Source organism: Monodon monoceros, unplaced genomic scaffold (assembly GCF_005190385.1).
Source record: "Monodon monoceros isolate NGI ecotype Baffin Bay Population unplaced genomic scaffold, NGI_Narwhal_1 Super_Scaffold_20, whole genome shotgun sequence".
NCBI classification, from domain to species: domain Eukaryota; kingdom Metazoa; phylum Chordata; class Mammalia; order Artiodactyla; family Monodontidae; genus Monodon; species Monodon monoceros.
The window spans coordinates 13795869-13818628 of record NW_021703777.1 but is presented as its reverse complement, the minus strand read 5'-3'; the positions used below and the strand labels follow the sequence as shown (position 1 = coordinate 13818628).

The 22760-nt window shown below is 39.7% G+C and overlaps 1 protein-coding gene across 2 annotated transcripts in view; it reads left to right on the top strand.

Annotated features, from left to right (window-relative positions):
• Positions 1 to 22760, top strand: part of UNC5C (unc-5 netrin receptor C) — a 402361-nt gene that overhangs the window by 357403 nt on the left and 22198 nt on the right. For both annotated transcript variants that reach the window (XM_029234530.1, XM_029234529.1), the window contains 5 exons: positions 1720 to 1911; positions 2929 to 3273; positions 6338 to 6425; positions 16656 to 16824; positions 20728 to 20961. In XM_029234530.1, the coding sequence (XP_029090363.1) occupies positions 1720 to 1911; positions 2929 to 3273; positions 6338 to 6425; positions 16656 to 16824; positions 20728 to 20961 (1028 nt within the window). The remainder of the gene's footprint in view (positions 1 to 1719; positions 1912 to 2928; positions 3274 to 6337; positions 6426 to 16655; positions 16825 to 20727; positions 20962 to 22760) is intronic.

Sequence of the window (22760 nt, the reverse complement as noted above, 5' to 3'; positions counted from 1 at the left end):
AAGAAAAGGGCTGAGAAAATGCAGATCTGTTGATTTAGAAATCATGAATATTGAATAAGTAATTACAGCCTGGCAAAGTAAAACATTAAGGATTTAGATACACTTTCTGACCAGAGTTCAGAATGCTGCTGTAGGGCCTCAAATAAAACCCAGCAGCAAAGTGAAGTCCGCACTTTGAAAGTAGTGCTCACACAACCAGGAGGGCTTGGTATGTCACTGGTTTCCTGAAAAGATCCGTCAATATTGACTTGATTGATGCTTGAGCAGGTATTATAGAAACTTTGGGAAAGACAGTTGTTTAAAAAGAAGGGATTCTTTTACATACAGTACATTTAAACACAAAATCCTAAAAGAGATGGAGCGATTTCCCATAGGGAATTCTTTTTTACTGTTAGTGTGTTGAAGATACATGACATGAGAGTGTGGGTGATCACGTGGGCCGGTGGCAATCAAAATGAAGAGTCATTTCACCACATAAACCACGTGGCTGTGAGTCTTAGGAGAGAGTAGTGGTTCCGTGACTTTTAGGAAGCCATGGGACCTACAGACCTGAAAATTCCCTTCCTGCAAAATGCACATGTATAAAATTGAGCATAAAAAGGTTGTTCTTGACCATCTGAAGTACCAGTTTAATCACCTTTCACAGTGACGGGAACAGCTTTGGTTAATTTTGCTGACGGTTTTTGTGGGTCACGGAAGACTAAAGATAGAGACTCAAAAGATGTCTGAGGGATTCAGGAAAGGTTTAATTTTATCGGTTTGTTGTCTTTAAATTATCAGCTTTTATCACCATTTGCCGTTGGATCAGAGCATTTTCTGATGCCACTAAGGCAACATGCAACATTTACAGGATTTTCTTCTTGCCTTACCCAGAGATAGACCTCCCAGCTGACCTCACACCCTGTTAATCAAATGCTTAATTGCCTTTTTGGGGAGTAGGCTGACCTTTCTGATCGCTGAACCAGGCCTTTATCTTACTGGGTACACCGTAGAGCTGTATTTTATTCCAGTAATGAGTAGCTCAAATGTAAATCTCTGACAAGTAACCGTGAGAAGCTCAGGGTTCTCAGAGGTAATACTGAATCTGTAGCAAAAGCCTGGAGTTATCAGCATTAACCTCTGCTCCCCAGATCTGGGTCTTCTGAAAGCCCACCTTTCAAACCCAACATGTTTGCTTCCAATGTTTGCTTTGCTTAGTTCCACTGTTCCCACCCACCCCTTCATTGATTTAGGAGAAAGTGAGAAGAGTGCTGTGGAAAGTAATTTGTGACTTGGAATGATACTTAGAAAAATATTCTGGTTCAATAAATATACAGATTCAGAACATGCCAGACGTTTCTAATAGAGTGTTTATGTTTATAAAGAACTATAAGAGAATTCAAAGCTGCCTTCCAAACTTTTCCACCTGAAATTAGTAATAAACTTTTTTTTTTCCTGTGGGTTGAGAGGGCTTTAGCTCCAGTTTCTTTTTACGCCTTGTAATAAATGGTCTGTTACGTTGCCCAGTTTAAGATAGATTAGTGAGTGGATAGATGCAGAGTGAGAAAGAAAAAGAAAGAAATCAGAGATAATTTTCCACTGAAAGACCACAGTTTTATATAGCTTTGAAATTAACCTATAAAAAAGACAATAAATGTCTAAAAAAATGATAGCAATAGCTATGTGTACTGTGGGCAATTTCTCTAACCATTTAATTCAATGTCTCCTTCTCCCCTTTAGCTGCTCCTGATTCAGATGATGTTGCTCTGTATGTTGGCATTGTGATAGCTGTGATAGTGTGCCTGGCCATTTCTGTAGTTGTGGCCCTCTTTGTGTATCGGAAGAATCATCGTGACTTTGAGTCTGATATTATTGACTCTTCTGCACTCAATGGAGGCTTTCAGCCTGTGAACATCAAGGCAGCAAGGCAAGGTCAGTTGACATTGCACTTCCCACTTGGACTTATGCATGTAAGCAGCCTCCCTGTGTGTCTTCAAAATCAGTGAAATCACCAGGTTGGAATGCAGTTACATCAGCTGGAATGTAAACTCCATGAAGACAGAGATTTTCGTCTGTTTTGTTGATTATAACAAATTAGAGTTGACAAGGTGCACAGATCTTTTTTTTTTTTCCTTCTCTAACAGGTTGCTGTCATACTTTTTTTTTTTAATATATTTATTTATTTTATTTTTGGCCGCGTTGGGTCTTCGTTGCTGCACGCAGGCTTTCTCTAGTTGCGACGAGCGGGGGCTACTCTTCGTTGCGGTGCGCGGGCTTCTCGTTGCAGTGGCTTCTCTTGTTGCGGAGCACGGACTCTAGGCACGCGGGCTTCAGTAGTTGTGGCTCATGAGCTCTAAAGCACAGGCTCAGTAGTTGTGGCGCACGGGCTTAGTTGCTTTGCGGCATGTGGAATCTTCCCGGCCCAGGGCTTGAACCTGTGTCCCCTGCATTGGCAGGCGGATTCTTAACCACTGCGCCACCAGGGAAGCCCTCTCTGTCATACTTTTAAACTTTTATTTGAAGAGTACACGGATTGGTTGATTGATTTCTTGAGTTTCCTTTTTTTTCCTTTTGATAAGACATCTTGTATTGCTATGAATACAGTGGTCTACAGATGAACCCAAATCCAGTATAGACAGGAGAAACTGTTACCTAGTCAGCTAGTGAGGATCACGAAGCCAATTTGTTGAAATAACTAAGTACCATAGACACAATAAGTAGACTTCAAGGCGAAATACAGAATGAACTTGTCTGTTTATTTGTAGCCAATAATAAAACAGACCCTAGTTATCTAATTGCGCTGTTCTCCCCAGAATTTTAGAGTCTATCCAGCGCTAATATTTGTTGACTTGCTTTGCTCTCTGCTCAGAAAGTGTTGGGGGGCGTCTGGCTAGTGTAGGTTGCCTGAATGAAGAATGCAAATGGACGTTCCTTCTCCTCCTGACTCAGATCTCCTGGCAGTACCCCCAGACCTCACGTCAGCTGCAGCCATGTACAGAGGACCCGTTTATGCCTTGCATGATGTTTCGGACAAAATCCCAATGACCAACTCTCCAATTCTGGATCCACTGCCTAACCTGAAAATCAAAGTGTACAATACCTCAGGGGCTGTCACACCCCAAGATGACCTCTCTGAGTTTGCATCAAAGCTGTCCCCTCAGATGACCCAATCCTTGTTGGAGAATGAGGCCCTCAACCTGAAGAATCAGAGTCTAGCAAGGCAGACGGACCCATCCTGCACTGCATTTGGCACCTTCAACTCCCTCGGCGGTCACCTTATCATTCCCAATTCAGGTAATTCTTAAAGGTCTTTACATTGCAGAGACAGAGCTTGAAAACTTATTCTTGTGCCAAAATCTTTATTATTTGTTTTCATGAGGCCTGAAAAGTTAAATGTATCCTGTCTAACCCAAATCTACTTTCAGTGTAAACCAAACATTACCTCAGTCAAAATCAGCAAAACCGTTTATCTTTCTCCAACCAGCTTTGAAAACACTTCCTCTAGAAATATTACACTCACAGCTTTCTGCTGAGGCATGATTCAGAACTGTCATTGACCTTCTTTTTAATAGCGCTTCAGAAGGCAACATTAAGCCAGAAGCCCTCACTGTTGTCATCACACTTTAAAAGGACAAATTAATTAGAAAACATATCAGTTGGTTCAGTTCCAATTTCCTACAGGAAGCAGTACTTCAGAATACGAATTCTTAGATGATCAGAGGACATGATAATAGACATCAGATCTTCATTTGTTAACTCTTTATTACACAGTCTTCAGGCTCAAGGTATATATAAGGTACTCACTCCAACCTCTGATATATCTACCGAGAATCACAGCTTCGTCACGTGTCTTTTTGTAGTATTACTCAGCTTTCAGTTTGTTTAGTTATCTGCTTCTAGAGCATAAAGCCCCGTAACGCTCTTAAATAGTGAACTGAAGTTGGTGACTCGTAACGTTTGATTAAAGTTTGGTATTCATTAATCAATCAGTAGTTGCGATGGGCTGGGAACTATCAGTTATGAGAGGGTTTAATGGATTCCTCTGTAAATGTACAGTAGCTCTTTGGGATCAGACAGATTATTTTGTGAACACAGTAAGAAGAAACAGTTTGATTGAACTAAGGTTTATATGTAGCATAAGAAGAGAATATAATTTGTAAACAGCCATAGAGCCAAGTAATATACAGAACCAGTTGGTCTTCACGTCTGAATATGAACTTGTCTTTGACTCTTCCTGTAATTCAGTCCCCCATTTCAGCACCTTGGCAATTTTTTACCCCATATCTTTAAAAGTATATTTTAATAAATTGAAATATTTAATGGAATATCATTTTTCCTTTTTTTTTTTTTTTTTTTTTGCGGTACGCGGGCCTCTCCCTGTTGTGGCCTCTCCCGTTGCGGAGCACAGGCTCCGGATGCGCAGGCCCAGCGGCCATGGCTCACGGGCCCAGCCGCTCCACGGCATGTAGGATCCTCCCGGACCGGGGCACAAACTCATGCCCCCTGCATCGGCAGGCGGACTCTCAACCACTGCACCATCAGGGAAGCCCCCATTTTTCCTTTTTTAAAATATATTTTACATAGCTGAGATCACACATTACATAAAGTGCTTTTATTCAGATTTTTCTCACTCTCATGCTATTGCATGCTTTTTAAAATCATGATTTTAAATATATTTTTAATAGTCTACCAAATGAATAGATCAAAATATACTCTATTGTTCTTTCATTGTTTATCCATTATATTATTCCCAAGACAGTTTTATTTTTTCATGATATCCACTGGATTCTACCTCTCCTTTGCATTTCTACATCTGTCACTTTTTCACATATGAATTATTATAAAGTCTTCTTAAGTGGAAAGGAGGGAGCTAGCATGTTTTAAATATGTTCTGGGCATCGGTGATCTGCATGCATTATTTTATTTAATACAGTAACGGTAGTTACCTAATAATGTGTCAGGCCTTATTCTTGTTACTTTACATCCATAGTCTGTTTCATCCCCGTAACAAACATTTCATTGTTCCCATTGGAAAAAATAAAAATACTGAGGCTTGGGTGCCTCATGTGTGGTCTTCCTGCTTCCACTCTGTGCCTCACCACACCCTCCTGACACGAGCGTGACATTCCACTTCCCACAGCACCACAAGGCTCATGTTACTTTCCTTCTCAAGAAGGCCATGCCTCAACACTTTCAACCAGATATACAAAGGCTTTGAATAACTATACCTCTTTAACTCTCTGTCCTTTACTCTTGAGACTTTCCAACGTGGTTGGGCAGGTTCCTTATTGTCTTGTGCTCACATGGCGTATTCCATTGCCTTGCTAATTAAATAAGCTACTCAAAGACAAGAATGCTGTCTTTTACTTCTTGGCATTCACAGCATGCAAAATACTGTCCTCACAATCATGTCTGTAAAGTTTTATTGAGTTGAAATTAACTGCATTTATTAGAATAAAATCATGGAGCTAAGTATCTTCAAGTTGCTGCCCACCGTGAATTACTCTGTGATGACACCGCAGCGGTGCAAGCCCATGGTTCCTACAGTGTGGTCTACAGACCACCATCATTGCCATCACCTGGCAATTTGTTAGAACTACAGTTTCCCCACACCTTCTGAATAGAAACTCTGGGCGTAGGATCCAGTAATCTGGGCTTTAGCAAAACCTGCAGGTGATTTCGCTGCAAGCTCAAGTTGCAAACCACTGCTATCAGCACAGTTTACTTAGAACAGAGCTCAATCTAATAGTCCTACAAAATGCACCAATTAGCAACTAAGTAAAAACTTGCTTGACCTGCTGTGACTAAAACTAGCAGTTGTGTTCACTCTCTAGAGTTATGTATGATGAAAGCAGTTCTTCACCAATTATTATTCTGTTGCAGGAAAACACTGATGCTAACCAGATACATCAGAAATAAACATTTTTTGATACTGTTGAGGTTAGCATTTCCCTGAGTTTGAATCTTGTGGGGATTTTTTTTTTTAATTAGAAACGATACATCATTACAGCTGTTTGAGATTTTAAGAGCAGTTGTTGGTTTTCCCCTCCTTTTACAAGGAAAACAACAGTGAAACCATCTGTCTATTCCTTAAATAAAACAGGAGTTTAAAAATTATATCATTCCTTGAAGTAATTCCATAACAGTTCAGAGGGAGCTGTGGTAACAAATAAGGCCAATAAGGAAGGAAAGCAGGGCAGGTATGAATATTTACACGTCTTTAGAGAAAAAGCAGCAGGATTATGGCTGTGTGGCCACAGAATCTCCTCATTCCTTTTCACTTGCTTCAGAGGCATTCTGGGAAGTTCCCTTTTGATTCCTAGGTCTTATGTGACTGCTTTTCTCTTTTGCTATTCAGGAGTAAGCATGCTGGTTCCCGCTGGGGCCATTCCCCAAGGGAGAGTCTACGAAATGTATGTGACTGTACACAGGAAGGAAAATATGAGGTAAATATGCATTTTGTGGTGCACTTGACTTTATCAATGTCTGACTTGGAGGAGAATTGTACATGAGAAAGAATAAACCCAACATATTTTTGTCCTTATTGCCCTGCTTCTGGCATGTCCTTTTTCACCGAGACCTGTAAAAGGTCAGTTTTTACTTCTCTTTATCTTTGAAGCTCCGGACACTTCTGCAGATCTTGAATATGGGCAGAAGGCCAGAGATCTTTTCCCAAGTGGAAATGTGGCCATGTTAACTGAAAAAAAAAAAATGGCCAGAAATGTGATCCATAGATTGTGCAAGAGATGCAAAGAGACATCAGCTTCACGTGGCCTGGTTCAGGAATCCATCCTGTTGCCATTATAGGGTTAAAGGCCGCAGAGAATTAGACAACCCCTTAATCCCTGATTTGCCATCCCCACCTCAGCCTAGCACTTTATTCTCACCTGCAGATTCTTCTTTTTGGGACTGTTTTCTAGCTTTTAAGTGTTATCGACCTCTCCTTCTTATGTTTAGCACGTATAAAATCTATATTTCTAAATGGATCTAGGGTTGATTAAAACTAGATTGAATCTAAGGGCTATTTTGAATGTGTCATAATCGTAAAGATGAAGTTACTTTAAGTAAAAATAGCAAGAGGAGTTTCAAAGTCCTAAATTCAGTTTTCAGTTTGGCTTCTAACAAATTGTTTCTGGTCTTTCTTGATTAGTTCTCACATAAAGTGTGTGTGTTAAACAGTGCTTTATAGGCCTGACTGATGAATGCTTCTAAAGTGCACTGAGATCTTAAAATAAGAGATGACGTTGACATGAAGATCCTTACATGTAATTATCATTATTTTTCCTAAGGGGGAAAGGCATTGGTTCCTCTGCCCTGAGCTCTGAATGCAAAGCATGAGTGACAAACGTAGAACTAGGTTTTCATTGTAAGGCATTATACCTTTTCTCTTCCCCTCTGTCATCCTCAGAAAAACATCTCTTTTTAGTCTCGTTCTTCAGTAGCTGAAAAGCTCTTCCATTATGCTCTCAGGTGGAGATGTTGGTATTTATAATCTGTAGGAGCCAGAACATTGTTTTCTTCAGGTGGTGTACTTTCACCTACACAAACACTAGCCTGTCTAAGAAAATAATAAAAATTCCTTGAGCATTATTCATGTGCCTTAAATTTGAGCAAGAGAAAATCACAAAGAGGCTTGTATTTGCTCACATCAAATATTCATTTTTCCATTCTCAATGCAAAGTAACATTCACAGGCCCTCAGAGTGCCCTTCTTTTGCAGCAGGAGAAATGAAGATTAGCAGACTCCAAGATCCCTTTATATTTTTGTTTACTTCTTTCTTTTGTCCAGAGTCAAGGTTAGCACTAAACTAAGTACATCCATCCCTCAAGGCCTTTTGCCAACATGGACGTTTTGTTTAAACAGAAATGAGTATTGGCTTGTGCTTTATGCTGAAACGTAGTGAGGTGTTCGTGGTCTCTTATTTTTCATCTGATCACCATTATCTTTAGAAGATCAAGCCTTAAGGGGCTGCTGCAGGGCATGCTGAAACTGAAAGACATGGGCACTCAGGTGCCTCATATGATTTTTCTTCCCACAATTTAGTCTGCACCCTGACCAGGATAATTTTACACTTTGGATGAAGGAGGGAGAAAACAGGAAATTGATAAAGCCAGACACTTCTGCTTTTAGTTTCCTCTGCCTTTGACTTTAAAGAAAAGGAAACTATAAATCACTCTTGCTATGCCTACCACCTGAAGTTAGGTGCAGAGGGAATTACTCTATTAAATTTGGTGTGCATCAAAGAAGTTCTGTTGATAAAAATGAAGCTAGAGGAACCTCAAGATCTCAAAAGAAAATATACGCACAGAAGACCATGAAACAAGGAAAAAACAAAAGACAACTGTCGCAAATAAATGAGACAGTCCTCTCCACTAATTTTCTGTTGTGAACTAGATACGTTTTTCTTATAAAAACACAATGACAAGAATGTTGTCTTAGGGTATAGTGATAACACAAAACATAGCTACCATATAGTCAGCATACTTCTTGTTTTGACAAATGATGATAAAATATACAATACTTTTTATTATAAATTTCATATAGTCAATTGATTCTCCCAGAAGGCTTTCACTGAGTTTTGCCAAGCTCTTTTATGGTTATAATTCAGCCAGGCTATGAATAAATGCTTTATGACTATCTGATTTAGCAAAGAATTTATGTTATTGACGAACAGAGGCAGTTCTGACCTGCATGTTCATTGTTATTTTCTTTTACGTTTAAGACCAAAGTGAAGCAAAAAAGGTATACCTTGGAACTTCACTTGTTCGTCCATGACACGAGTGAATTCTTTGGGCAGTCTGATGATAGCTTTCGAATACTGGAAGAATATGCTTTGCCTCAGTTTTTTGGTGCTATTTACGGTGTACATCTACACACACGATATACTTTTAACTGCATTAACATTTTCTTAAGTCTAGGAAGTCAACAAAACCATAAACTTTAATTTCATTTATTCCTCACTACAACTCTGCAAGTTATGATGAGCTCCACCTTTGAACGTGAAAAGACTAGGGCTCAGGGAAGTTGTCACAGAGCCAGGGTTTCACAGTTAGCAACTGAGGGAAGGCAGCATTCACACCCAGCTTATCTCCACGAAAAGCTCCTCTGCTGACATGCCATCCCTCCTCCATAGCACCCAGTACACAAACAGAGCCTCTGCCTTCTTATTATAGAGCATTGCGGGACACAGTTTCTTTTCATTGCTTACCAAAGACCCTTTCTAGCCTAACCTGATCTTAGAACTTCTTTCAGAGAAGACACTGTGGGGACAACAGGAGATATGTTACTTCAAGGCGTTTATAGGAAAATTCTGATTGTTTTTCTCCATCTTCCCTCTCTCTGATTGCCTTTATTGCATCCCAAACTGGGTGTTTTTCCAGCTGGATGGCGTCCAGCTAGTCATCTGGTGTTGTGAACTGTCTAAAGGGAGGTGTGAACTTAATTGCTTGTGGCAAGTGAATGTGACAAGAGGGGGCCTTATCATTACGGAATATGCTCTGAAAGAAAGCACGGGATGGTAGATGAGCAGCCTGAGTGAGCTGCAGAAACGGGACAGGCTGTCTCTGACCAAAAGGGATCTGAGCTGTGAGGCTGCGCTCGTGATTTCTACTTCTTCTGCTTTACACATCCCTGGAAAGGCTGCAAAGCCTCCCCCCCACCCCGCCACGCCCCCGTGGATAAAGTTCCCACAATTAACGGCACTAACATGGACCTTTTTGCCTTGTTTCCAGCAGCAGTTTAAAAACATGAATCTGACTCAGACTGAAAGTTTGCCTTTCATCATTTCTTATTGAAAAACGAATTGAAATTATGAACGTTAATTTTTTTCTTTCTCTGTATTCTGTACTTGCCTAGCAGTTTTCTCAAAAGGCCAAAAAATCAATTTAGACATTCCAAATATAAACTGTGGGGAACCATGGAAGGTCTTTGAGCAGTCAAGTGCTGCAGGAATAACAGTGCTTTTAAAAGATTGATGTGGTGATGGTGTGCAGGATGAATTGGTAGAGGAAACAGAAAGACCCCCCTCAAAGGCTGGGGGCCCTGGTTGGCCCATGGCAATAATCAAGGTGTGAGGGGTGGAGGGAAGGAGCCAGGCCTGAGTCTGGAGAATGGAAAGAAAAATGTGTTTCAGAAGAAAAAGTGTTTCACAACTGATAAGAAGTGTGGCAAAACACAAAGAATGTATTTAGGAATCAAGCCCTGGGCACTGCGAAAATTGTGAGAGCAATATGAAGGGGTCAGAAGCAGCAACTGGTTCAAGGAGAGAAAGGACAAATTCTGATTTAGCTGTGCACGGTGTGCGCGAAAGGGGACGTAGGATTCTTGCTGGAGACGCAAATGGGAAGTCACCAGTGAGTGGATCTTCCAGGGGAAAAGTGCAGAGGCAGAAAGAAGAGGACTGGAGAAAGAACTTTGGGAAATATTCTTATTTAAGGTTTGGGTGATGGGCAAAACTAAATAGAACGTGAAAGGATAAGGCAGATAAATAGAGTTGGCATCTAGCAAGGTGCTTAATACATAGTTGCTTCTCAATGAATATTTTTGAATGAAAGACTGAATGCTTGTAATCATAATAGGAACAAATCAAGGGTAAAAAGAGTTTCAAGATGGAGGAGTGATTGACAGGTATTACTAAAATTAAACTGTAAAGAAGGAGAATGATAATTTAAAAATTATTGGATTCGTCAACTTTAGGACATTGGTTGCCTTAAGGATTTTTTTTTTAAGGATGAAATCCCAGTAGGAAGCATTTAAGGTGTTAGTGGTGAGGCAATGAAGACTATCGTCATATTTACTGAATATAAATAATAAAGTAAAATGTTAGGATAGTGGACCAAAGTGTCTTTTGTATGTAATCATATAGCAGAAGGTTTTCATTTATTTTAATGTGTTGTTTGGAACTTTGTATAACAGTAGGTGACATTTATTATTTCTCAGTGAAACTCAGTGATATTATCCTTTTAGGTAGAGTCCTGAATTTCTTGTTTGAAGTAACAGCTATAGAAAGACTGAAGGTAGAGGGCGGAAGGGTGTGGAATCCAGGTATATTTAAATCTTATTCTCTCACTGTTCTGCACAGTGTTTATTTATTGAAGTCCTACTTCTAAAGAAATGATTCAAGGTGATTCTTTTCAATGGGAGGAAAATTGTTTTTAAATAAGTGGATTAAAAAATGAGAAAATAGAAAAAATAAGATTAGAAAGATAAGATAAATTCAGGTGAGCAGTTAGAATATAAAATATTTGGTGGAATTCCCAGCATATTTCTTATTAGTAGGTCATGAATTTACTATTTCAAAGCTTTCAAGAGGGAAACATGGTAGGTTATAAGATCCATGTGTCCAAAAGGGAAAAATATGCCTGGAGGAAGCTCAATTATTTCTCCTTCGGTTCCTCATAAAGAAAAAAAAAATTTTTTTTAATACAGTGAACAACATTTAAAAGATCAAAATAGCAGTGAGCAACATAGGGCTACTTCTGTTAGTATCCCTCAGTGTGAGTAGATAATATAAAGCCCAGGGATAAATTCAGTAAAATAATTCCACAAGGATTCAGCAGTTCAGTCCAGGGCACAATATTTAGCTGTTCAGGCTTAATCCAGGGACACATTTTGGTCTGTCTGGGGAAATGGGGGCACGCCCTTCAAAGTGGCTTCCATAAATATTCTTTTTTGCTCAATTGATCTTTTGATAGCAAGTGAGTTAGATGTTCCTTGTCAGATACCTAGAGTGCAAGTATTTCAAGTTGCCGGTTATACATGAAACTGTGTGCTTTAAAAGGCAGCTGAGCCTAGGGTGGGATTGTCATCCTGAGGGACCTGACAAAAGACATGTGTGTTAATAGAAGGCATCTCGTCTCTACACAGAGGTAGATGGAGAAAGATTCTTTTCAGGAAGCAGTTTTGAGCTTGCCTTAGCAAACAGATCACAGAAATTTCTCAAGGCCGTAAATCTAGATAAGCAACCCAGAATATACCACTGTGTGAAAGAAACCAATTGACTTGTTTTTGGATCCTAGCTTTGCCTATGACTAGCTTTGTGGCTTTGGGCAAGTGTGTTAATTTCTCTAGCTTTCAGTTTCCTCTTTTGGGAAAAAAAAAAAAAGGTAATATAAACACTTACCTTGCCTACGTTAACAGGTGTGCCTTGGGCAGCAAATGCAATAGCTTTTATGAAAGTTTTGTGAATTGTGCACTTATGTGTAGGAGGAGTTGTCCTCGCTGATAACAGCAAGCAAAGGATAAGAAAATCTGGCAGGAAACTAAAACTCCTCTCCGAGGGCTTTGTCCTAGAGTCCTCAGAACCCATCCGACATTTATCACGATATTATCCTTGTTGGACTTTGAAAAGCCTTTAAAACTTTGATCATTGTTCATTACTGGATTTCTACTTAATTGCTGTTTCTGCAGCTAATTTTTGCTCTCAGTTTATTTCCATATCATCTGCAATTAATATTTACAGAATGTTTGCTTCAATATCTTAGAAAACACATGAGACATAATGAAGTAAAGCCCTCCTCTGCAAAAACATAAAACAGATTTTTTATATTTATTTTATACTATTTTTGTTTTATGTATTTTAATATCCTCCCTTTATGTAAATAAAGGAAATGTGGATTTAAACGCTCTGACCTTTGGTTTCACGTAGTTAAATCTTAACCTTCCCTAGGTGGCTCCTTCCATATATGCTTGGAAATGTTTCCAATTTCAGTGCTACTTCTTTCATCTTGAAAACCCAAAAAGATTCTTATCATTATTACTTCTTTGTTTTCCATTCCCTGTTATGAATTCCACATCACCAATTCCCTATTCATTACATTCTTGCACCTCACTGGGTTAATAAATTCTTTTGACACCTACTGCCTGTTTCTTCCCTTGCTATCCCTCCTCCAAGAATGGTGCCCATCAGTATTGCATGCCAGGGGAGTGCAGGTCTGACTGTACCCCAGCGCAGCAGGGAGTCTTCTCCCTTCTGTTCCAACTCAGTGATGAGAAGAATCCCTCCTCCTCCTGCCTCAAGCACCCGCTGCTAACAGCAGACTGAGAGACAGATGTTTCCAATCCCCAACTCTGTTGCAAGGACCGCTTGAAATGGATTCCACTTTACTCTCTTTCTTTAAAAGTTTCATGCTCGTTCTCAAGGTACACTTGTAACTAAAAGGTAAGGGTAGCGCTTAGGAAAATGCAGCCATTGCTTTTTTTTGCCCCGGTAGGAAAAGTAGAATTAAACAAGGGTATAGTTACTGTTCAAGGCGGATAGTGTAATATCAACTATGGCACAATGAAAGCAAGACTTCACTCATGTTCTAAGAGAATGAATTTCAGACTGGAACAAAGGAGGACAAATTGCGTAAAGGGGAAATGAAAACCAAAAGGGGATAGTAATGAGTTCTCAAGCTGCCACTCACCTTATAATTCCAAGTATAAGTACATTTCCAAGTACTTTAATAACTTTAGATTTAATAAAACTATGTTATTCAGTGAGAATGGAGATGATATTAAAAGACTAAAAAGAGATAATTTTTAAAAATATTTTCCTAAATAGAAGGAAAAGAAAGACACAGGTTGGGAGATTCTAGTGAAATTTTAAAATAAAAGAAGAAGCACTGATAGCCAAGTTTTACTAAGGGGAAAATATGCCAAATTTTAACTGAGTTCTTAGAACTGATGATAATAATCACCAAGAACTTAGGAATTTCTAAGATTTGACCTTACTTGTGACCTACCAAGTTGGCTGCCACAGTTTTGTAGATGCTGATAAATGACACAAGACTCCTGAGTCAGAGACAAAGGATACTTTATTGCTCACAGCAATAGCAGTATCTAAAGTATTTCCATTTTTGTGCCAGTTTCCCAAGTTCTGAAAGGGTGATGTAAAGACAGTCAGAGGACATCTACACACTCAGTGGTTCCATTCCAGGAATATACCATTGAGTTTAGGGAACCTGAGGGTTTTATAATGGGAGGTAGACATGTCTGCCATTTGCTCCAGAGGTAAGCACTATCTTTATCTTCCAAGGAGATTGCTATACAGTTGTCTTGAAAGACAGTCGGGACCATGCAGAAACATGAGAGATCCGTGGAGAATAGTTTTCCAACAATATTAAAAAAATAATAACAGCTTCTATCATTCCTTGAGTGTTAAGTGAGGGTAAGCCATAGATAGAAGCTAACTTCTAGATTATGTAGTATCTATATATTAACCATAAATAAAGACTAGAGGAAAATCCATTTCAAGTGACTGTGGCGATTGTAAAGGAATTTGATATGACCTTTGTAATATCCATGTGAATGAAATGGAAAGATACGAACTGGACAATGTACATTTTAATGGGTTTATGTTTGACTGTACTAAACTCAAAGTATTGATGTCAGACTAGAGAGAGGTTTCAAGTAGTGTCCTTGAAAAGGTCTCTGTCTTTGCCCTGTTCTTGTATTACAGTGTTATCAGTGATTGGAATGAGAACGTAAATGGCAGGCATATCAAATTTATGGAAGATAAAGGACTAGAAGAGATAGCCAATATATGGAGGAAAGACATAGCATTAAGAAATAGATGACCTGAAAAATTTCCTAAAACAATTAAAGTAAAATTAGATGGCTAAATATAAATTTCTCTATATAGGTTCAAAAGCCATCATTGCAACCACAGACCTATAAAGAGAGACTAAGAGCCTTTCATGTTAGGAATACATAGTGGTTAGCTTTAACAAATTACTTAACCTTCTTGGGGCTTCATTGCCTCCTTTTATAAAGGACATGTTTAACCATGTTCTCTCTTATCTTCCCATCTAACTCAATTCTGCTAAATAATACTTATAAATAATTGAGACTAATCTAAGGCAACAATTTCGTGAGGCACTGATATAACTCCATATCCCAAAGCAGAGAAAACAGTAGTCCCCCTATACTGTATACCTGAGAACAGTCAGCCTTCTGTATCTGTGAGTTCTATATTTGCAGATTCAACCAACCTTGGATCAATAATATTTGGAAAAAACAATTTTTTCCAGGAAGTTCCAAAAACCAGAACTTGAATTTGCAGCACACTGGCAACTATTTACATAGCGTTTACGTTGTATCATATGTAATCTAGAGATGATTTGAAGTATGTGGGAGGATGCGCATAGATTATATTCCATTTTATATAATGGTTATATAATTTTTGGGTTATAATGGTTATAAAAATTTTATAATGGTTATATAATTTTTATATAATGGTTATATGCCGTTTTATGTAAGACTGTGCCCTTTTATATAGGGAACTTGAACCTCCAGGGATTTTGGTGTCTGCTGGGGGGTCCTTGGAACCAGTCTTCCATGGATACTAAGGGGTGACTGTCTTACACTCATTTCAAGATGCCTCACTCTAGGGAAGATAGTGAAACACTGACAGACATCTCTATGAAAATAAAGATAGAATTATAGGGAGAGATCAAGAAACCATGCTTTTCTAGTTGAAATTGCAAAAATTGAGGAGCTTTCATGTGGAAGAAGATGACGTTTTAGAGATACCGTAACAATCTCTAAGTGCTTGAGAGGCTCTTTCATGCCAAAGTGGAGAGAAAGCCGGTCAGGATATGTGGAGAGAAGTGTCAGGAAGACAGATTGTATTCGTTCTAAGTATTGAGTTGATAACAGATGAGTTGACCCCTCAGTAGTAGTGGACTGCAATTTTGGATGAGTTTAAAGCACTAACCACATGTCAGCATCTTGTAGAGAAGCTCTGTGCTTGTTGGCCCTGAGGGCCCGTCCTCCTCTAAAATTTTGTGAGTCCAGGATTTCTTAACTCATACTATTCTGACAACATAGTTGTATTGTTTCTGCAAAGGCATTGGTTGTAGTCCCAGCACCAGTGCTTGTTAGTTGTGAGACTTGGGGCAATCCACTCAACACTTTGGGGCTACTTCCTCACATATCAACTGACAGCTTGGGTTAATTTATTCATTGGCTGTTGGTTACAATCTTGTTGGGGGAAAAAATAAGGCAATTTAAAAAAAAAACATGTAAAAATAAAGAATTTGGATCTTTGAAGTTCGTTCCACCCACATTCTGAGTATGAAGTATACCTGTAGAGAAACATCATTTTAAATTGCTGTAGAAATACAGTTCTACATTCTTTCTTGGTCATGTTTGAAAAAAATGAATCTGCTATACTAGCCTGAATTATTCCTGAAAGTCATTTGGAAGAAGTTTAGCTCTAGGGTGTCCTTAGCCTAAAGTGATTTTTTTGAAGTGTTTTTCAAGTTAGGTCCCAAAAACACGGAAGTATGTAAAACTCTGTGAAACGACTGGCAAGTATTATCAGAAAAGATGCTTATGTAACTTCATAAGGACCCTATTCCTTCTCATTCCATCCTGAAAGTATCAGTACATGAATTCAGAGGAAATTAGCAAAGGCAGACCTGTGTCTGAAGGGAGGGATCAAAGATACGCAGGCAGATTCACTATTATTAGAGAGACCTCAAGTCTTGCAAGATCAAAGTCTTGGTATAAAGTGCATGTCTTCCCATTTAATTCTGCCTCAACCCCACCACTGCCCCCTGCCCCCAACAACAACAACAACAAAAACTCCAAGAAGAAGCTATTTGTGCAACTTTAGATCTGAAATCTCAGTGAGTACGTAGTACATAAATACTATGGAACTTGCATGACGCAGATCTCTGCTCTCCTCCTAGGCCGCCCATGGAGGACTCTCAGACACTCTTGACCCCTGTGGTGAGCTGTGGGCCTCCAGGAGCTCTGCTGACCCGCCCTGTCATCCTCACTATGCATCACTGCGCAGATCCCAATACCGAGGACTGGAAGATACAGCTCAAGAACCAGGCAGCGCAGGGACAGTGGGAGGTGAGCTTCTGTTGGGATAAAGATAGAACCCAGGAGCAATCCATGCAGATAAGCAAGGGCAATTGTGGGAAGGCTTTTATTTTTAAAGCAACACATGAGTGGAATTTTAGCTTATACTCAAAATGAAAGAGAGAGGAAGACAAAGAGGGGAGAGGGGGAGACAGACAGACAGACACTGGTTCCTGAGTGTTTTATCTACTGACTGATAGGCACAAAGAAAAAGATGGTCAAGCATTAGCTAACTCATAGGGAAGGGGTACTTAAGAGTCTTACATAAGTTCCATTTGCATATACATACTATCTTGGGAAGGGAAACTATATATATATATTTTATTATTTTAATTTTCAGGTAGAGAAACATTGCACCTGGGTCAGTAAATGTTAGACACTTACTTGCTAACAGGTCCCAGGAATATAGGTCTGAACTTAACCTGGCAAAACAGGAAGGGTGTATCCTAAGCTCCAGTACAATGAAGAACGTCTTTGGCAACTTGACTCTCTGTAACTGCTGCCATCAGAACTTCTTAAGGACAGTGCCTTAAACAGATCCTGTTCTTTACATCAGAACCCTGCAGTTAGCACCTGAAATTAAGTGCAAAAGGATGTGTTATATTTACCATGAATATTTTATACCTAATACCTAAAAAAATAAATGATTTGTGTAGTCATTATAAAGAGAATTATCCAATATGCATGTTGGATATATTTTGTGATTACTTACAGTATTTTTCTATTTTTATTTATTTATTTATTTTGGCTGCATTGGGTCTTCATTGCTGTGTGCGGGCTTTCTCTAGTTGCGGAGAGCGGGGGCTGCTCTTGGTTGCGGTGCGCAAGCTTCTCATTGCTGTGGCTTCTCTTGTTGCAGAACATGGGCTTTAGTAGTTGTGGCTCGCGGGCTCTAGAGCTCAGGCTCAATAGTTGTGGCCCATGGGCTTAGTTGCTCCGTGGCATGTGGGGTCTTCCCGGACCAGAGCTCGAACCCATGTCGCCTGCATTGGCAGGCGGATTCTTAACCACTGCGCCACCAGGGAAGTCCCTCAGTATTTTTCTTTTAGGAAAAAAAAATATGCATGAAGACTCAAACCCCTAATATTTTAGGAAAAAGTAGTAGTGGAGGTAGAAGCATAGCAGGGCATACCTGGGATTACCTGGAGTGTCCCCTCTATATGGATGTGCTCTCCTCTTGACCACATGAAGGTGAAGGGTCACTCATTGCCAGAGGTCGTGGATTGAAGTCTAGGGCTATACATTACGTTAAGAGTGGACTTTACCAGAGCTAACTTCAATTCCATTTAAGTTTAAATGATTTATCTCAAAAACATCCCAAAGTCTTTATCTCAAGGTATCCTAAATTATTTGCACAATTCTCTGCCTGTTACCCTAAACCCTGTTTCTGGATTTGAGTAATAACAACAATAGCAACAATAATAAGAGGGAAAGAAAAAAAAATATGTGAAGAGTAGAAGAAAGAAGTCCTTATGAAAACACTCTTCTATTTGTGACAGGAACATGGAGCATCTTTATTCTCCACCATTTCTTCTAGGAGATTTTTTGTAACGTGCCATCAGGAAATGACACTTGAGCCTTGCCCTTGCCGTGCTGGAGAAAGCAGCTTCTCTGCAGATGTCCTTTTGGGGCTGGAATAAACGTGGAAGTGCTGAGCTCCTTTTTCTCCTTTCCAGTTCAGTTTAAGCTTTATCTTTGGGTACAGGTTTAGCTGAAGAAATGATTTCATGGATGCTATTAAAACACAGTCCTTACTTTAGCTTGAGTGATGTTGCATGGCCTAACTAACAAACAGCTACCTGACGTGGCTCCTTTCATAGCTTTGTCCAGCCCCAGGGACTCAATTTATGATGAAACATTTGTTCATGTTTTTGACAAATAACCATTTGTTCACCATGATCCAGGCCCACTGAGATACAGTATGAAGCAAAGAAGCTATGGTTGCTGCCTTTGCAGAGATCAAGTAGCCTAATGCAGAGGCCGAATCATGCCCACACATGGGTTTTATTTCTCCCAAATGAAATTTTCTTTTAAATTTGAATTAGTTAAAAGTTGGAAGATTTCACATAATAATCTGAACTTACAGCTTCTCTTGAAAAACTAAAGGCTGTGTCCTCACTGGTCCTGCATTCCTGCCATGCCTGGTACTTTTACTGTAAGCGTCTCTGCCATAGACATCTTTACCACAAGCATTTTTGCCACATAACTAATTGGCCTTAAGGCAATTTTGCTGTAAAAGATAAAATAACTGGTGGACAGTTTGGTTTCAACTGGTTGACAGCTTGGTTTCATCTCTCCACTGACACGGTACTACCATTTTTAATATTACATAAATCTGAAAGAGGCCAACGGCCAAAAAGGCACCAAATCGAGCCCACATGTCCCATAGAACTTTGGAACATCTGTCAAGGGACACGTAACAATATGTACCAAGAACAAACAACAGTGTAGAGGCTTTCACACCATAATACAAAGCTCAGTTATAAATGCATCCCAGTATGTGGAAACTGATACCTCTCTTAATGAAGAAGAAATTTTAGCGAAAAAGAAAAGTGGAATGCCAAATGAGGAGCTGAATCAACAAGCAAAAATATGTATAATACTACAAATGAAAGACTTTGAAGACAAGTGCTTAGGTACAACCCACTAAATGAAATCATTTGTTTGCACAGTACTGCCATGAATCTACACACATTTCAAATGTTTTTAAATATTTTGTAGTTCATAATAAAGTCTTTTTACTTTTGTTATTCATTTTTCATGTTTTTTTATTTTTGTTAATGTCCCTATTTTATTTATTGCTGTTTCATCTTTTACAGCAGAATTGCTGTACAGCCAATCAGCTATGCGGCAAAAATGCCTCCGGCAAAGATGCTTACGGTTAAAGTACTGAGAGCCCATCCCTACGTGGCCACAATGGCTGAAGCCAGCGGAGACTGAGCTCTTTAGACAGGCTTGTGCTCTGCTTCACCACAGTCTCCACCACTCCTTACTACCTTCTGCCCTACCTGCTTCACATATTTCTGTTACCGTTCTGCCCTGGGAGGCATGTGGAATTGTGACCCTTGTTTTATGGATTCTATGCTTGGTCTTTCAGATGATTTCTTCTATGGCCTGAGTCATTTGGTTAAATCAAAACCTAGTGAAGTTAGTAACTATTTTTATAAAACTCATCAGTTTCACTTATTTTTATTTCTTGCTGAATTTTAACAATCTAAAACGTGAGACTGCTTAAAGGCTTACATGAAAAATAAACAGAAAAATAATGTGTCAAATGCATAGAGTTTGCCATGCTGTGCTTTTAGCAAAGTCCAAGAGCCCAGATTATGAGGAAAAGCAGTGTATTGCTTTGGAAAGTAAGTGATGGGTGAGTTTGGAAGAACTTAGTAGAATGGTATTGCATAATTCTTTAATTTCCCTAATTCTTTTTTAAAAATTCTTTTCAAACCCCTAGATTTTTAGGGGAAAATACTATGCTAAAATGACATTGAAATAAGATAGTACTTTTGGATGAAATTAGCAATTTAGAGATTAAAGCAAATTATCAGAAACAGATAATCAACTCAAATATGCTGAAGTTAAAAGGAAACTTATACATTTCTTTTGGAATTTTAGGTAGATTCCACCAATGTAGATTCCTAGAAGATCAAAAAAGACTAAAGGAAGATCTTCTAAATAAAGCATGTTATCAGCATAAAGGCAAGGGAAGTAAGGGAGAGAATGATTAAGAATGGAAATATTGATAGAAGTATAATAAAGTCAGAGAAAGAAAAAAAGAGTAGGAAAAGGAATAATCAGAACTTGGGAGAAGAAGTCCTGATCTGTGCACCCCTGTTGGCCACCGTCATGGCAGCCAGGAGGCTCAGTCCCTGCCCCTTCCTTCTCGTCCCACAGGATGTGGTGGTGGTCGGAGAGGAAAACTTCACCACCCCCTGCTACATTCAGCTGGACGCAGAGGCCTGCCACCTCCTCTCCGAGAACCTTGGCACCTACTCCCTGGTTGGGCAGTCCACCACCAAAGCAGCCGCCAAGCGCCTGAAGCTGGCCATCTTCGGGCCACTCTGCTGCTCCTCTCTGGAGTACAGCCTCCGTGTCTACTGTCTGGATGACACTCAGGATGCCCTGAAGGTAAGTGACTCCAGCCTGACCCGCCCACCTCACACCTAGAGACGATATGCGTTATGTACGTGCACCTGTGTGCATGAACACAAGTGTCTGGCCCCAGAACATGGCAGTTACAAAAACAAATTAGACATTTCTTGAAGCCATGCTGATAAATAAGCTGTTTCCATTACGCTGATTCCTCCCGAGGGCTACTTTTGTTTATTACCCTCCTTGATGTCTTTTAATGAAAAATTTAGAAGTGGAAGAATTTGGCAATGAGACCTGTGGATGGTAAATAATCTGCTTCCTTGTTTGTCTCAGCTGTGTTCTTCCTATAAAAGGAACTGGCGTAATTGCTCACACTCTATGTTCCTCTTGTGTGCAGCTTCCTTATATGCTCTCCCATTCTTTTTATGAAGACCGTGAGGAAGAGGGTTAGCATTTGACAGCAGGCTGCTGCTTTACAGAATAAATAGGCTTAATTCTTGGTGCTATTATTGCCATTCATTTTCTCCCATTTGAAGCTTTAAAGGATATAGTAAGTGCCTCTGAAGAAGTTATGATCTGAAAAGAGGAATAAAAGAAGTATGCAAAGGATTACGAAGCAAGTCAGAGTGTGACACATGCCGTAGATGAATGCAGAGCTCTGTGGGAATTCAGGAGAAGGAGGCATCATATTATTTTGAGAAAATCTGAAAAGGAGCTAACATTTGAGATTGACCTTAAAGGAAGGCAGGGTTTGACCAACAGTAATGGGGAAAAAAATACATGATTTCTGGGTGAAGGGAACAGCATGAAGAAGCACAAAGGGAACAGTAAATACAGATTCTACGCGGCATGTTATTTCCAGAAAGCCTAGAATGATTGATAGGAGTTTTTTTGGGATGGACCTTGACAACCAGAGAGAGGAGTGGAGATTCAGTTTCTTGAGTTAATGGAGAACCACTAGAGAGATGTAACTAGAAGATAGACATGACTGGAAATACATGTTAGAAATACTAGTCTGCTGTCAGTGAAAAGATAGAATCGAGTAAGGAAAAGCATGGTAGAGCTGGAGTGAAGACAGAGGAGTTAGAGGAAGGGAATAGGTACGAAAGGCCCTATTAAGTAACTCTTGCAGGCCCTGGTGACTAACCCTGAATGGGTAGAGCAGAAGATCAAGTCTGCCTCTAAGTAACAGTAGCAAACTCGGGCAGGTAGCTCTGGACTGTGGATATGGTGACTTTGCCTTTGGAATATTGAATTAGAGGTATGGATTAGACATCAGGACAAAGGTGCCCCATGGACAGTTAGAAATATAGGGGTGGCTCTTTGAACAGAGAGCAGTTCCTGAGACAGAGACTCAGGAACCAACTATATAAATATTGATATTTGTCCTCCATGGTGATTGAGGAGAATATCAAGGGAGAGTAGAGGGAGAAAATAATAATAAAGCTAATAAACATCACCGAGAATTTCTTATGTGCCGGGCAAGATTCTAAGTATCTTTTCTTAACTCATTGAATCTTTACAACAACCTGTAGGACACCATTTTCCCTATTTTACAGATGTGCAGGGCACAGAAAGGTTAAGTAAGTTGCTCTAGGCCACACAGCTGCTGAGTGGAGAAAGCAGGCTTCATTCCCCGGGCAGCTGGCTGCAGTCTGGACTCTGCTCCTAAAGTGGGCTGCTCAGAGAGCCACACCCTAGAGCACAGGGACCAGGGGAGCCCTGCCATTGCAAGGGAGGAGGGGGGCAGCCAGCAAAAGAACTACAGAAAGAGGAGTACCCAGAGGAGGAAGGGGAGAAGTAGGAGAAAGACGCATCTAGGAAGCCAAGAGAAG